Genomic DNA, 14,488 nt, shown 5'->3' on the forward strand with positions numbered 1-14,488 from the left:
TGAGGTGACATTTGAGCAGAGATTTGAGTGAAGAGTGCTCCAGGCGGAGGGGCACAAGGGGAAGGCCCTGAGACCTGCCTGTGGGCGTTCTCGGTGTGGCTAGAGGGCAGAGTTGGGGGGGAGGTGGGAGGTGGTGACCTCACCTCACAGGACCCCGGGGCTGACTGGCAAGGTCCTTGTTCCCTTCCAGGCCTATTTCTCCATCTGTAAAATGGTATCACATTCAACTGAATGATGGGGGGGCTGGAGAGAAGCCCCTTTAGGGGGCATATTTGACTCACTCAGAGGCCTTTTTGAGCTACAGTCCTCCCTTGAGATCCAGATGTGTGCCCTGCCCCGACCCCTTGAGTTTGAGTATTGCCAGCGAAGGGAGCCTCTGAGGGTTATATGGGGTGGAGGAGGATTTAGAGAGGGAGAAGGTGGTGAGAAGCACTGGGGTTGGATGAGTTCAGCCATCCCTTCCAGCCCTCGACTGCTCTGCTTCAAGGCCTGTACTTGGCCGTAACCGGCAGGTGCCATGGGAGGTGTATGAGAAGGCAACACAGTCTTTGGCCTCAGATGACCTGCAAAGAGGAGCCTGCAGAGACGGTAGCATAAGGTTCTCCACCTTGTGCTAGAAAGATGACGTATTTGGAGGGCCTAGCCTGGTGTTCACAGTATTTTAACAACCTGTGTGGTATAGGCACTGAGCCATCAGAACGGATGCTGGGTCTGAATGCCCCTGGCTGGCTGAGGGGTGGGGTCCCTGTTCTTGGCGGTCCCTGCCCCGGCTCCTGAGCTGGCTCACCTTTCTCTGTTCCCGGCTTTTATAGGAACCAGTGCTCCTGCCACTTCCAAGGAATGGATTATCCCCCTGGAGACAGTGACATCCCGTCTCTGGGCCACTGGTGAGCTCCCTAGACAGCAGCATTATTATCTTCTCTTTATTATTATGATTATTATGATTATTTTTAAACTTGGTCTGGCTGCGCCGCAGGGCATGCGGGAACTTCCCAGACCAGGGATCGAACCCGCGCCCTCTGCAGTGGAAGTGCGGAGTCTTAACCACTGGACCACCAGGGAAGTCCTATTATCCTCTCTTTAAATGGAAGTTGCTGACTAAAGAAAATTCAGCAGTGCAAAACTTTCCATGAAGCGACACCCACCCTCCCCCTCTGCACAGGGAGCCAGGGACAGAAGTGGGCATGTCTTTCTGAATCCTGCAGTAACCTGAGTGCAGTAACTCGAGGTCTCCGGGCCCTGCAGTGACTGCGTGGGCTGATCCCAGTGCCTCTCTCTCTCTCTCCGCAGCCACTGCAAAGATGGGGTCATGAGCTGTGGTAGCAGAGCCCCAGGTAAGGGTGACAGGGAGGGTGGGGCCTCCTTCATGGTAGTGGGGTTGTGGAGAGGGGGGTGGAGAGCTCGAGGACAGACCAGGACAGGGACACCGCACCCCAGGTCTTGTGCCACACCGAGCCTTCTGTATTCCTTGCCCTCTCGGGAAAGACTCCAGCTTGGAGGGTGGCATTGTGAAATCCTGTCCCAACCTCAGCCCCACTCAAGTGGCTGTCCCTCCTGCTTCTTGAGGAGATGCTGAGACTCCATCTCCCTCAGGGGTAACCAGCTGAGGTATCTGGACAGTCCCTTGACCTCCCCTGGGTCCTGGATTTCCTCTGTCTGAACCATCACGTGTCTACTGAGGCTGACTCTCTGTCCAGTGCGGGATGTGGGATCACAGCAGTGGGGAGGATAGGCTGAGCCTTTGAGACGCTCACAGGCAGTAGAGATGGGGGCATCAGGGTGACACACTGGTGGATCAGCCTGTGAAGGCCTTGGAGGTGGTAGGGCAAGGAGGCTGGAGCCTTCAGGGAGGGTCTCCTGGGGCGAATGATGCCACTAAGTATGGAGATTGGCACAGAGGAGATCAGAGAATAGTCATATGGCAGGTGGCAAAGAGCAGGGCCTCCAAACTCAGGTAGCCCTGGGTTCAAATCCTGCCCAGCACTCACTACCTGTGCAGCCCTGGGTAACTCACTTCACCTCTCTGAACCTTCACTTCCTCTTTTGTATATAACCTAGATTCCTACGTTCTCCCCACGTTTCGTGTATGTCCCTGAGAGTGTTTTTCTTTTTGTTGTTTCTGGCTTCAGGTTTCTGCCCTTTAGGACTTTTACTTCATCTCCTGTAGCTATCCCTTTCTCTCTGTTCCATCCCAGGGTGGGCATAGAACTCAGCCCCCCCTTTATTGATTTTCCTAAAAAAGATCGCTCACATGGTATAAGTGTATATGGCCGACATGACTGAAGGCTCTGGGAGAGAGAGTGGGTTTATGTCACAGAAATACAGGTAAATGAGAAGTTGACTTCCATGTTGTTAAAAGTCCCCTGGGCACCCTGCCACACTGCATGGCTATCCTCTTTCTGGCTCCTCTTCTGATCCCTCTGGGGCACTTCCTCTCACCTTATCATGCCTTTGAAAGCAGAAGTGACTTCTCTCCATTATATGGGAAAATAGGGGATAGTAATACCTCACAGAGTTGTTGCAGGATTGAAGAAGAAAATGCACACGAAGGGCCTGGAACAGTACCTGGTGGAAAGGACACGTCCAGTAATTGGTACTGGTGGTGGTTGTCCTATTGTGGGACAGCACACACCCCTCCCGCCCACTGTGATGTGCACTTGAGAACCCAAAGAATGCCTGAGACGGGCAGCAAGGGCATGAGAAAGCATCAGAGTCCCATCTCTGCCTGCATGCTCCAGATGCTGGTCCCCAGGTCTCCCTGCCCGCCCCCCCCCCCGCCACCCAGGAACCCACCCCAGGCCCAGGTGTTCCAAGCATCCTGCTGAGTGTCCAGGCTCTTGCCAGCACCACCCTCACCTCTTCCAGCTGCTGCCTGTCCAGCAGGCCAGGTCTTCGTGAACTGCAGTGACCTGCACACCGACCCTGAGCTGAGCAGAGAGAGGACGTGTGAGCAGCAGCTGCTGAACCTGAGCCTGAGCGTGCCAGCCCGTGGCCCCTGCCTCTCAGGATGCGCCTGTCCCCAAGGGTATGTATCTGTGTTGCCATGGGTTACCACTCCCGAAGGCTGGCAGAACCAAGGACCATAACGTGGAGTGAGGGGCAAGGAAAACCTCACACAGCCTTGCAGGGAGGCACCAGCCTACAGCTGGCCAGTGACAGTGTAATGACTAGCGAGAATCTGAGAAAGAGCAGGAGGGTGGGGAGCCAAGCCGGAGGGGAGTCCACCTGCCTCTGCTTCTCACCAGCACGTGGCCTTGGACGAGGAAGGGGCCTAGCTCCTCTGAGGCTCAGCTTTTCATCTGTAAAATGGGAATAATAATAATTCCTACCACCTCAAGAGATTGTTGGAGGATTAAATGAGGTGCCAACCACTGGGTGGGTGCCGGGCATACCCTAGAGGCCTCATGGGCTGAAGACCGTGAGAGAGGAAACCTGTGTTTAGCTCTCAACCTTCATCCCTGCAAAATTCTGACCAGGTGGAGGGCTCAGTCCCCTGTAATACTTGAAAAAGAAAGGCCCCACCCTGTGGAAGTAGTCTCCATCCTGGGTGCCCGAGATGCTGCCATCACAGCTGGGTGATCTGCATGAGCTGAGTTTTGTAGGTCGCCTCATGGATGCTCTGCATGCGGAGGTGGCTGCAGGGGCCCAGCGCCCCGCTCTGCCAGTTCTCGTTCCTGATGCTGGTCTTGCTTCAGGTCTAGGCTGAGAAGACAGTTGGGCACCTCATCCCATGACTTGGCAGCACTGGACTGTGTCCTTCAGCCTGTGCAGAGAACAGGGCTCAGCTGGGAGTCCCAGCCCAGGCCTGGCAGCCAAAGGAAGTGAGAAGGGGGTCAGAGCTTTTAGGGTGGGAAGGGGAGGGAATAGTCAGTTGGAGTTTTGCTGTTTATAAAACACCTTGATATAATGATCTCCTTCAATCTCAGAGCATCCTTGGGAGAAAGGAGGGGAGGATCATTATTCCCATTTTGCAGATGAAGAAATTGAGGCCAAGGGTGGGATGCAGGGAAGTGGTCTGCCCAGAGATCCATGACTCAAACCCAACTCTGCTTACTGCAAACCCTGCCTTTTGGCCAGAGCATGCTGGCTCTGTGAGGCCTGGAGTCTGGTCCCCTACACAGAGGTCATGATGTGGTTTATGAGCCTGCCCTTTCCCAGGCAAGGGCATCCACAAGGGACCCCTGTGAGGTTTGGAGAACTCGCACAGGACTCTAGGCCCAAGACTCTACATTTCTAACAAGCTCCCAGGGGGTGCTGTGCTGCTGGTCTAGGAGCCACACTTTGAGTAGCAAGGTTCTAAAGCAATGTCCAACATTAGGGATTAGTTTAACTCAGAAGATCCAGAAGCCAGAGTGGGACTCCCTTTTCAATCCCCAGGCTCCAAAGGCTAGGATAGGATGTGAAGATTTCTAAGGGCTCGGTGACTTTTGACAAGTTACATGACCACTTGGGCCACAGTTTTCTTGTCTGTGAGGCCCGGCTGGCTGTTTGCAGGACCAGTCTGAGCAGGACAGTACCTGAATCTTCTTCCTCTGCTTCTGGCCTCCCAAAGTTCAGTCCAGGTCCTGGCACTGTGCCAAGAGCATCCACAGTCCAGAGGACTTAATGTTTGTCACTAGCTGTGTGATGTCGGACAAGTCACTTAATGTTTATGAGCCTGAGTTTGCTCACCTGTGAATTGAGGACAGTAACACCTACCGTGCAGGATTCTTGTGAGATTTAAAGAAGACAGCGGCTGCAAGGAGCCGGGCACAGTCAGTGCTCCAGAGAAACTTGTCCTCTTCCCCTTCGTAGTGTTGAACCCCCATCACCTCTTGGGGTATTTGCCCTAGTGGCTCATGAGCTGTATCAAATGCCCTATGAGGAGCTTATACACACTCCATAGGGGCTTGTCAAAGGGAAATTGTTACAGTCTCAACTTGTAAAGGAAGGACAGGCATTTCCTGCCATAGTGGAACATTCTCTTGGGAGCTGGGATGGGGCTCCCAGTGATACCTAACAACCCCTGCCTGGGGCCCTCTGGGCCTCTGGTCCCTGTGCCCCTCCCCATGGTGTTTCTTAGAATCTCTGGGTGTGTGTTATCCTCCTGGGCCACTGCAGGGATCTGGGGCTGTCTGTGCTGCCCCAAGTTCCTTTGCATGTTGGTGCTGAGCCAAGGGCTCTGGGGCCACTAGGTAGTGTAGCACAGTGGTTAGGAGCATGAACTCTGGAGTCAGGCTTGAGTTCTGATTCCACCACTTACTGGGTGAGTCAGTTAACTTGCCTGAGGCTCAGTTTCCTCACCTGTAAAATGGCACAGAAAAAGCACTCTATGTGAGTGATGGCATTGTCTTCCTTCACCTGGATCCCATGCCTGTGCAAATGCCCTCTGAGGGGGGTCTGGAACAAGAGGGTCCCTTAACAGTTAAGGAGAGGGTGCTCCACAAATTGAGGGCACCTTGAAGACAGAGGCCAGAGCTTCTCTCTGCATGCTCCTGTCTGTGGTGGGCACACCGAAGGTGCTAGAGATGCAGGCAGGTCTGCAAAAGGCCAGGAGGGAGCAGTGGATGGTGGGCGGCAGGAAAGGTCCCCTCCCCGGGTGGATGGTGGGGAGCAGGGAAGGGCCTGGGGGTGAAGATGGAAGGCGGTGAGCCAGCCCATCACTGGTGTCTGATGCAATTATGGGGAAAGGAAGGGTAAGAAACCAGTATTTATTGTGTATCTACTAAGTGCTAGGCAGTGTGCCCAGGTCTATAATTAAATTCTCGTAATGAACTTGGGAAGAAGGCGTCGTTATCCCCGTTTTACACATGAAAAACCGGAGGCTTAGAAAGGTTAAGTGGCTTCAGGTAGAGCACTGTGGATTAAGCACATACTTTTTAATTTTTTTCCTGCTTCCTCTGACAACCGCGATGAAATGTTGGTAGTGGAGTAAAAAAAAGTATAAATCACCAGGGACAAAGGGAGCAGGGATGGGATGACAGTGGCATGAGATGGGTCAATAGTTTTTGAAGAAATGTAGAAACTGACCTTGCAGAGCAGAAGATGACAGCTGATGCTTGTAGAGAAGGAAGGCCAAGGAGAAACAGCCTACATGGTGTTGACGGCTTGAGGAACAGGAGGCTCCAGGCATCTCAGAAAGAGGGGTGCTGGGAGCAAGACAGGAGGATGAGGTGCAAGTCTGGGTAAGGAGCAGTTAAACTCCCAGATTCCCTAACCCCATCCAGCAGAGAAAGGTGGTAAGAGTTTCTAGAAAAGTCAAGTCAGAGGCTTTGATCTCAGGGACACGGGCAGGGATGAGATGTAGAGTGAAAATAGGGAGATTGAGTGAAAGCCTGCTGGGACCCAGCCTTCTTCCCCAGCTTGGTTCCCAGGATGGTGGCATCAAAGTTTTTGCCTCCCAGGCCAGAAATGAAAGATGATTCTTCTCCTGCAAATTGGCTGGGCCAAGAGAAAAAAAACTCTAGAAACTGACATTTTGGGGGTTCCACAACAAAAATGATGCCCCCCCTTAAATATGGAGCTTCCAATCAATGTTTCGTGTCTCACTCTTTTTCCTTTTAATTTTTTAAAAGTGAGGCATAACTTATATACAGTAAAACACACAGATTATAAGTATACAGTTTGCTAAGCTTTGATAAATTTATACCCTCTTGTAACCCACACCTCCGTCAAGATATAGAACACTTCTTTCCCCTCAAAAAATTCCTTCGAGCCCTATGCTTTTTCCTAGTTAGTGCCTCCCGTATCCCTCCACCATAGTTCTTCATTTTGGCATAGATAGTCTCTGTCTGTTCTAGAACTTCATGAAAGTAGAATCATACAGTATCTACCCTTTGATGTCTGGCTTCTCCTTAGCATATGTCTTTGAGGTTGATCCACGTTGTTGCATTTTCCAGTAGTTTGTTTCTTTTTATTGCTCAGTAGTATTCCATTGTATGAATATACAGTTAATTTATCCACTCAAATGTTGATGCATATTTGGGTTATTTACAGTTTGGGCTATTTTAAATAAGGCTGCTTTCTCTTGGATGAACACTTCAGCATGGAATTGAGTCCTAGGGTAGAGGTATGTTTAACTACGTAAGAAATTGCCAGATTACTTTCTAAAACATTTGTATGACTTCAGCCTCTCATTGCCTGAGAGTTCTGGCTGCTCCACATCCTCACTAACATCTGATGTTTTCAGTCTTTCTCATTTTTGTTATTTTAGTGAGAACATAGTCAAATAACATTATGGTTTTAATTTGTATTTCCCTAATGACTAATGATGAATACTTTTTCATGTGTTGTTTGGCCATTTGTATATCTTCCTTTGTAAAGTGTCCATTCAAGTCTTTTGCCTACTTTTTATTCAGCTGATTTTAAAAAAAATTGAGTTGTAGGGACTTCCCTGGAGGTCCAGTGGTTAAGACTCCACACTTCCAATGCAGGGGGCCCAGGTTTGATCCCTGGTTGGGGAACTAGATCCCGCATGTATGCCGCAACTAAGAAGTCCACGTGCTGCAACTAAAGATCCCACGTGCCACAACTAAGACCCAGTGCAGCCTAAATAAATAAGTAAATAACTTTGCTTGTAAAAAAAAATTGAGTTGCAGAAGTTATAGATTCTGGATGCAAGTCCCTTGTCAGACATCTGTATTGCAAATATTTTCTCCCAGTCTGTGGTTTGCCTGTCCATTTACTTATAGTGCCTTAATATGTCTAAAAACTTCTGATGAGCAGAAGTTTAAAATATTGGTGATGTTTACCTTATCACTTTTTTCTTTATGATTAGTGCTCTCTGTGTCCTAAGAAATCTTTGCCACAGTTCCAAAGATATTAGTCTATGTTTTCCTCTAGGAGCTTTATAAATTTTGCTTTTACATTTGGATCTATAATCTATCTAAAATTATTGTATTTTGTATATGCTGTAAAATGGAGTTGTTTCATTTTATTTTTTCTGATGGATATCCAGTGGTTCTAGCCGCATTTAAGAAAAGACTTTACTTTCCCTATTGAATTGTTTTGGCACCTTAAAAAAAAATCAGTTGACTGTATAAATGTCGGTCTATTTCAGGACTCTTTATTCTTTTTTTTTTTTAACATCTTTATTGGAGTATAATTGCTTTACAATGGTGTGTTAGTTTCTGCTTTATAACAAAGTGAATCAGCTATACATATACATATATCCCCATATCTCCTCCCTCTTGCGGCTCCCTTCCACCCTCCCTATCCCACCCCTCTAGGTGGACACAAAGCACCGAGCTGACCTCCCTGTGCTATGCGGCTGCTTCCCACTAGCTATCTGTTTTACATTTGGTAGTGTATATATGTCCATGCCACTCTCTCACTTCGTCCCAGCTTACCCTTCCCCCTCCCCGTGTCCTCAAGTCCATTCTCTACCTCTGTGTCTTTATTCCTAGGACTCTTTATTCTGTTCCATTGATCTATTTGTCTGTCTTTAGGCCAATATCACACTGTCTTGATTTTTGAAGGTTTATAGTAAGTCCTGAAATCAGAAATTGATAGTGCTCCGACTTTGTTCCTTTTCAAAGTTTTTTTTGGCACTTCTAGGTCTTTGAATTTCCATGTAAATTTAGGACCAGCTTGTCAATTTCTACAAAACAGCCTCTGGGATTTTGATTGGGATTGTGCTGAATCTATAGGTCATTTTGGGAGAACTGACATCTTCATACTAGTGAGTCCTCCGATCTGCAAATATGTCATTATTGCTCCATTTACTGGGCCTTCTTTAATTTCTCTCAGCAGTGTTTCATAGTTTTCACCTAAAGTTTTGAACATTTGTCATTGAATTTACTTATAGATATTTGGTGTTTTTGTCGTTCATTCCATCTAAGTTGTCAAATTTATAGGCACATCTATGATGATTTTTTGCCTATTAGTAATGGAGAAGAACGTTGAAATCTCCAACTATAATTGTGCTTTTGTCTCTTTTCTCCTTTTAGTTCTATGAGTTTTTGCTTCTGTTTTTGAAGCTCTCATACTTGGTGCATGCCCATTTAGGATTCTTATGTTCTGTTGATAAATTGACTCTTTTGTTATTATGAAATAGCCCTTGTTATTGCTGTTAATACTACTTATCTTGAAGTCTACTTTGTCTAATGTTAATATAGCCACTCTGTCTTGTGACTAGTGTTTGCATGATATCTTTCCCCATCATTTTACTTTTAGCTTATCTGTGCCTTTATATTTCAACTGTGTCTTTTGTAAACAAAATATAGTTGGGTCTTGCTTTTTTCACCAGTGTTACAATTTCTCCCTTGTAATTAGAGGGTTTATGCATTTGCCTTTAATGTAATTGGACTGAGTTTAATACTACCATCTTGTTATTTGTTATCTGTTTGTCCTATCTTTCTTTGTTTTTTTTTCTTTTCTTTCTTCTTTTGGGTTAAGTCTTTTTTTTTTTTAAATTTATTTTATATTTATTTATGGCTGTGTTGGGTCTTCGTTTCTGTGCGAGGGCTTTCTCTAGTTGTGGCAAGCGGGGGCCAGTCTTCATCGCGGTGCGCGGGCCTCTCACTATCGTGGCCTCTCTTCTTGCGGAGCACAGTCTCCAGACGCGCAGGCTTAGTAATTGTGGCTCACGGGCCCAGGTGCTCCGTGGCATGTGGGATCTTCCCAGACCAGGGCTCGAACCCGTGTCCCCTGCATTGGCAGGCAGATTCTCAACCACTGCGCCACCAGGGAAGCCCGGGTTAAGTATTTTTTAGTATTCTATTTTTTTTCTCCTTTATTTCATTTCAGGTATATATCCTGGTATTTTTTATTTTTGTGGTTCTCTAGAGATTACAATATGTATCTTTCATTTATCACAGTCTACCATGAATTAATGTTTCACCACTTTAGGTAGAATACTTGTAACAGTCTGCTTTCATTTACTTCCTTCTTGTCCTTTGTACTATTATTGTCATACATTTTACTTCTACATGTGTTATAAACCCCACAATTCATTGACATTAATTTTGTTCTAAATGCTCAGTTATCTCTTAAAGAAATTAAAAATAATTAAAAAAATATTTACCAACATATTTTCTACTTTTGGAGCTCTTCATTCCATGTGAATCTGAGTTTCCATCTTCCTGAAAAATTCCCTTTAACATTTCTTTTCAGTGCAATCTACTAGTTACTCTATGAGCCACCTGGGTAGGGAGGGTCAATGCCCATGTCCATGGTCTGTTCATTAGTATACATCTAGTGCCTACGGGACAACTGGCATCCAGCCTGGCTGGCGGGTGGGGGGCGGCATGTGGCTGGTAGAGCTGAGCCTTGCTTCCTGGCAAAGACTTCTGAGCTGGGTCAAGTCTGTCTCTGGTTTTTCCAGTTACCGAGGTACCTCTGAACCCCACTGGGTAGCAGCAGGATGGTGGTGGGTACATGGTCACTCTCTTCCAGGGTAAATGCTGAGAGCCACTCCAGGGCATCCATGTGGATACAGGGTCCTCCACAGGTGACAGAGATGGGAAGGGTGCTCTCCTGACCACCTGCTTGCTGTGTCCTTATAGCCTGCTCAGACACGGGGATGCCTGTTTCCTGCCAGAGGAGTGCCCATGCACTTGGAAGGGGAAGGAGTACTTCCCTGGGGACCAGGTCATGTCTCCCTGCCATTCCTGGTAAGTGAGGGCCCCATCCAGGCTCTGCTTTTTGCTGGGGGTGAGGATGGATATGGGATGCAGGATCATGAGTACAATCTAGCATCCCCCCTTCAACCATGTTCATATTCATGTTGTGTGTTTCTGTGCTATGTAGGGGTTTGTGTATATATACAAGTGTACACATAGAAAGAATTTTGGGGAGTGTTTTTGTGAGTATTTACATGAATGTGAGTTTGATCAAACATGTATATGAATGTGTGTAGATGTGTATTTGTAATCATGAGGATGTGTTTGCATATGTATATGGATGTGCAAGTGTGGGCACGTGTCCAAAATGCATAGACTGCATATGTGAATGTATATGCACATGCATGTATATGAAAAGATGGGCATTCATAATCCTGAGTATGTTAGTGGATACATACAGTTATGAATTTGTGTATGTATACAGCTATATTTATATACATTTGTGTGCATCTCCATCCATTTAGTATGTGGGACATGTATGTGCAAAGTGTGTGAATATGTGCATGCGCTGGGTGTGCATATTTGTATTTACATGTAAGTGAACAATATGTAAAATGTGCATTTGTGATTTCCTATGAATATGTACATGCTTATATGTGAGAGTGAGTTTATATGTGAATATATTTGCACACTGTATATCTGTTAATATAAGTATACATACATGAGAGTGTGTGTACCTGGATTGAATTCTTTGAAAACAGGCTTGGGGCCAGTTCTGTAGAGCTTGCCCTGGCCCAAGTAGCAGGGAATGGAAGTGGGTAGAGACTCAACCTCCTAAATATCCTCCCAGCCTTCCACTGCTGCTGTGCCTAACTCATGTTAATTCACTTTCCAAAGGCTTGGCTCCTGGAAGTGTCTATGGTGATTCTTTTTTAAATAACTTGTTTTCCCACTCTCCACCTGTCCTCTGCTTCTGGGAGAGCCGAGCATCTCTCCCACCTTGTAATCACCTAAATCTTGAGGTTCCCCAATGACCCCCCCCGCCCCCGCAAAGGCCTTATAACTACCCCAACAGCTAATGAGGCCTTTCAACCCATGCCTTCCAGGCTGGGCGGCTTCTGTTGTGGCCTCCTTTGCCAGATGTCCTCTGTGTTCCTGGCACACAGAGGCATGTGGAGCCTCCCTGACATTCCCCGTGTGCCCTTGCACTCCTGCAGAGGGCCCGGCCTGGGCTTTCCAGGGCTCTGAGAGTCCAAGTGCTCCTCCAGCCCTGATGTGTCTGCAGGATCGAGGTGGCCCTGCCACTGCCCCAGGGGGTCAGGGGACACATCAGGGACCCCTGAGCCCTGGCTCCTACAACTCTCTGGAAAATGGCCAAAGCACATCAGCTAGATTAGTGGGGCTAGGATGAAGAGGGGAAGGAAACAGGACGAGGACCCCTCAAAGAGGTCTGGCCAGCTCATTCCAGTGGAGGACCCCACCCAGTGGAACCTGTTCCTTCTTAGCCCCACGTCACATTCCAGTGACTGTCCAAGGGGTCGGGCTGGGCACAAGACCCTGTGTAAAGTAACTTCAGGTCAGGCTTGGTGTATTGATTCCTGGTCTGGTGTTTCGGAGACGGGTGTGTTCTGTACGAGCCCTTCCCAGCCACTCAGCTCCTCTGAACCCTTACGTCTCCTGTAGGCTGAGGAAGGTCTCCTAGACTTCGGGATTCATCTCACATTAATGAGGGTGTGCTCCATCTCTCTGCTCCCTTTTTATTGCAGAACTTCTCAAAACAGTTGTCTGTATTTGCTGCTTTCAATTCCTCTTCTCCCATTCTCCCTTCCATTCCACGAAAACTATCCCTACCAAGGTCACCGATAATCTCCATGATGTTATATCCAGTGTTTATCACTTGGTCCTCATCTTCCTAGACCTATTAGCAACATTTGACACAGTCAGTCATTTGTTATCATTCTCTGTCATCATACCTTTCTTCCTTTGACTCTGGGATTCCCCACCCTCTTGATTTTCCTCCTGCCTCTCTTGCTGCCCCTTCTCCAGTTCTTTTGTTGATTCTTCCTCTTCTCCAAATTCTTAATACTGAGTGCCCCGAGGGACCTCTTCTGTATTTATACTCATTCTGTTGGTGAACTCACCCAGTCTCATGGTGATAAGGCCTATCCATAAGCAGCTGACTCCCAGATTTCTACCCATAGTCCAAACCTTACTCCTGAACTCCAGACTCGCACATCCAACTACCCACTTGACATCACCACATGTGTGTCTAATGGACATGTCAAACACCAGCACGCCCAAAACCGAACACCTGATCTTCCCCCTCAGACCTGCTTCTCACTCAGCCTTTCCCATCCGGGTGGAGGAAGACTTCATTTTTCCAGTTGCTCAGGCCAGAACACCTGGAATCATCCTTGAGTTCTCTCTCTTACTACCTTCATCCAAGCTGTCTGAAAATCCTTTTGGTTCTACGTTCAAAATAGATCCAGAATCTGGATCTCATTCCTGCACTGCTGTTACCCTGCTCTGAGCCACCATCATCTCTTTCCTGAGTTGCAGAAAAACCTCTCAATTGATCTTCCTGCTTCCACGCTCCAGCTTAGGCTCAACACAGCAGCCAGAGTGGAACATAAATCATCCTGTTATTCCCGTGATTAAATCCTCCAAACACTCCTGGTCTCACTCCTACCATTCTTACAATGGCCTTCATGGACCTACGGGATCTGGACCTCTGTTACCTCCCTGAATTCCTCCTCTCCTCCTACACTCTCCATTCTAGCTGTGTTGTCTTCCAGAGGTTCTTCAGGACCTTTGCAAAGGCTGTACCCTCTGCCCAGGATGCTCTTCTTCCAGATGTCCATATACTTAATTTTCTCACCTCCATTAAGTCTCTGCTCACATGTTCCTCTGTCCACCTTTTTTAAAATTACAACCCACCCCCACACACATTCCCAATCCCCTTTATCTTGCTTCTTCCCCCCCATAGCACTCATCACCTTCTTACCCACTCTATTACCTACTCATGCTTACTTATTATTTAGTGTGTAGCTTCCTCCTCTAGAATATAAGCTTCACAAGGGCAGAGGTTTTTTGCTGTTTTGTTCACTGATGTATCTGAAACTCCTAGAATAATGCCTGGGATATGGTAGACGCTTATTACTTGTTGAATGAATGAGTGAATGAATGAACAATTGGAGTGGTAAAGAGAGTGTGGACGTTGGAGTCAGATAGATCTGGATTCAATCTTGGCTCTGTTATTTGTTGGCTTAACCTCTCTGAGCCCCAGTGTGTCCTACATAAAATGCGGACCCACCCTGCCACCCTTTGGGCATATGTTGGAGGTCAGTGATGTTTGTTGACCTCTGGGCCAGGGACACACAGTGGGCGCTCAATGGGCACACAGTGAGCGCTCGATGGGCAGTGGCTCCATCTTGGATATTCAGGGGTGGGGGCAGGGCATGCCCTGTCAGGGGTCTGGGCATGTGTGTTTCAGTGTGTGCCAGCGCGGCTCGTTCCAGTGCGCCCTCCACCCCTGTGCCTCCACCTGCACCGCCTATGGCGACCGGCATTACCGCACATTTGATGGGCTCCCATTTGACTTCGTGGGAGCATGCAAAGTGCACCTGGTCAAGGTGAGTGCCTGGGTGTGTACCAACTGGCTCTACAGGGACCCAGAGCAGCTGGTACGTAATTAGGTGGGTGGGAGGATCTAAGCCCTGGTGTGTGGCAATTTAGAGACTCAAGGAAGTGCTAAGGAGCAAGATTGGGGCTGGACAGAGCCCACCAATCATAAATACCCTACTGCCTGTCCACTCACCATTATAACCTTGCCCCCTTGGGTGCCAGTGGTTTTTCTGTCTGTAATAGTAAAAGCAAATGCTTTCTGGGCTTTTATTATATCTCTGGTGGTCTACCAAGACATTTTAAAGCATTATTTCACTTAACTC

The 14,488-nt window shown here is 47.7% G+C and overlaps 1 protein-coding gene across 1 annotated transcript in view; it reads left to right on the forward strand.

Annotated features, from left to right (window-relative positions):
* OTOG (otogelin) overlaps positions 1-14,488 on the forward strand; it is an 85,132-nt gene that overhangs the window by 28,938 nt on the left and 41,706 nt on the right. The window contains exons 21-25 of the mRNA XM_061203095.1: positions 813-887; positions 1,291-1,334; positions 2,866-3,025; positions 10,485-10,592; positions 14,035-14,173. Of these exons, the coding sequence (XP_061059078.1) occupies positions 813-887; positions 1,291-1,334; positions 2,866-3,025; positions 10,485-10,592; positions 14,035-14,173 (526 nt within the window). The remainder of the gene's footprint in view (positions 1-812; positions 888-1,290; positions 1,335-2,865; positions 3,026-10,484; positions 10,593-14,034; positions 14,174-14,488) is intronic.

The sequence above is a fragment of the Eubalaena glacialis genome, chromosome 10, assembly GCF_028564815.1.
Source record: "Eubalaena glacialis isolate mEubGla1 chromosome 10, mEubGla1.1.hap2.+ XY, whole genome shotgun sequence".
Taxonomy (NCBI): Eukaryota; Metazoa; Chordata; class Mammalia; order Artiodactyla; family Balaenidae; genus Eubalaena; species Eubalaena glacialis.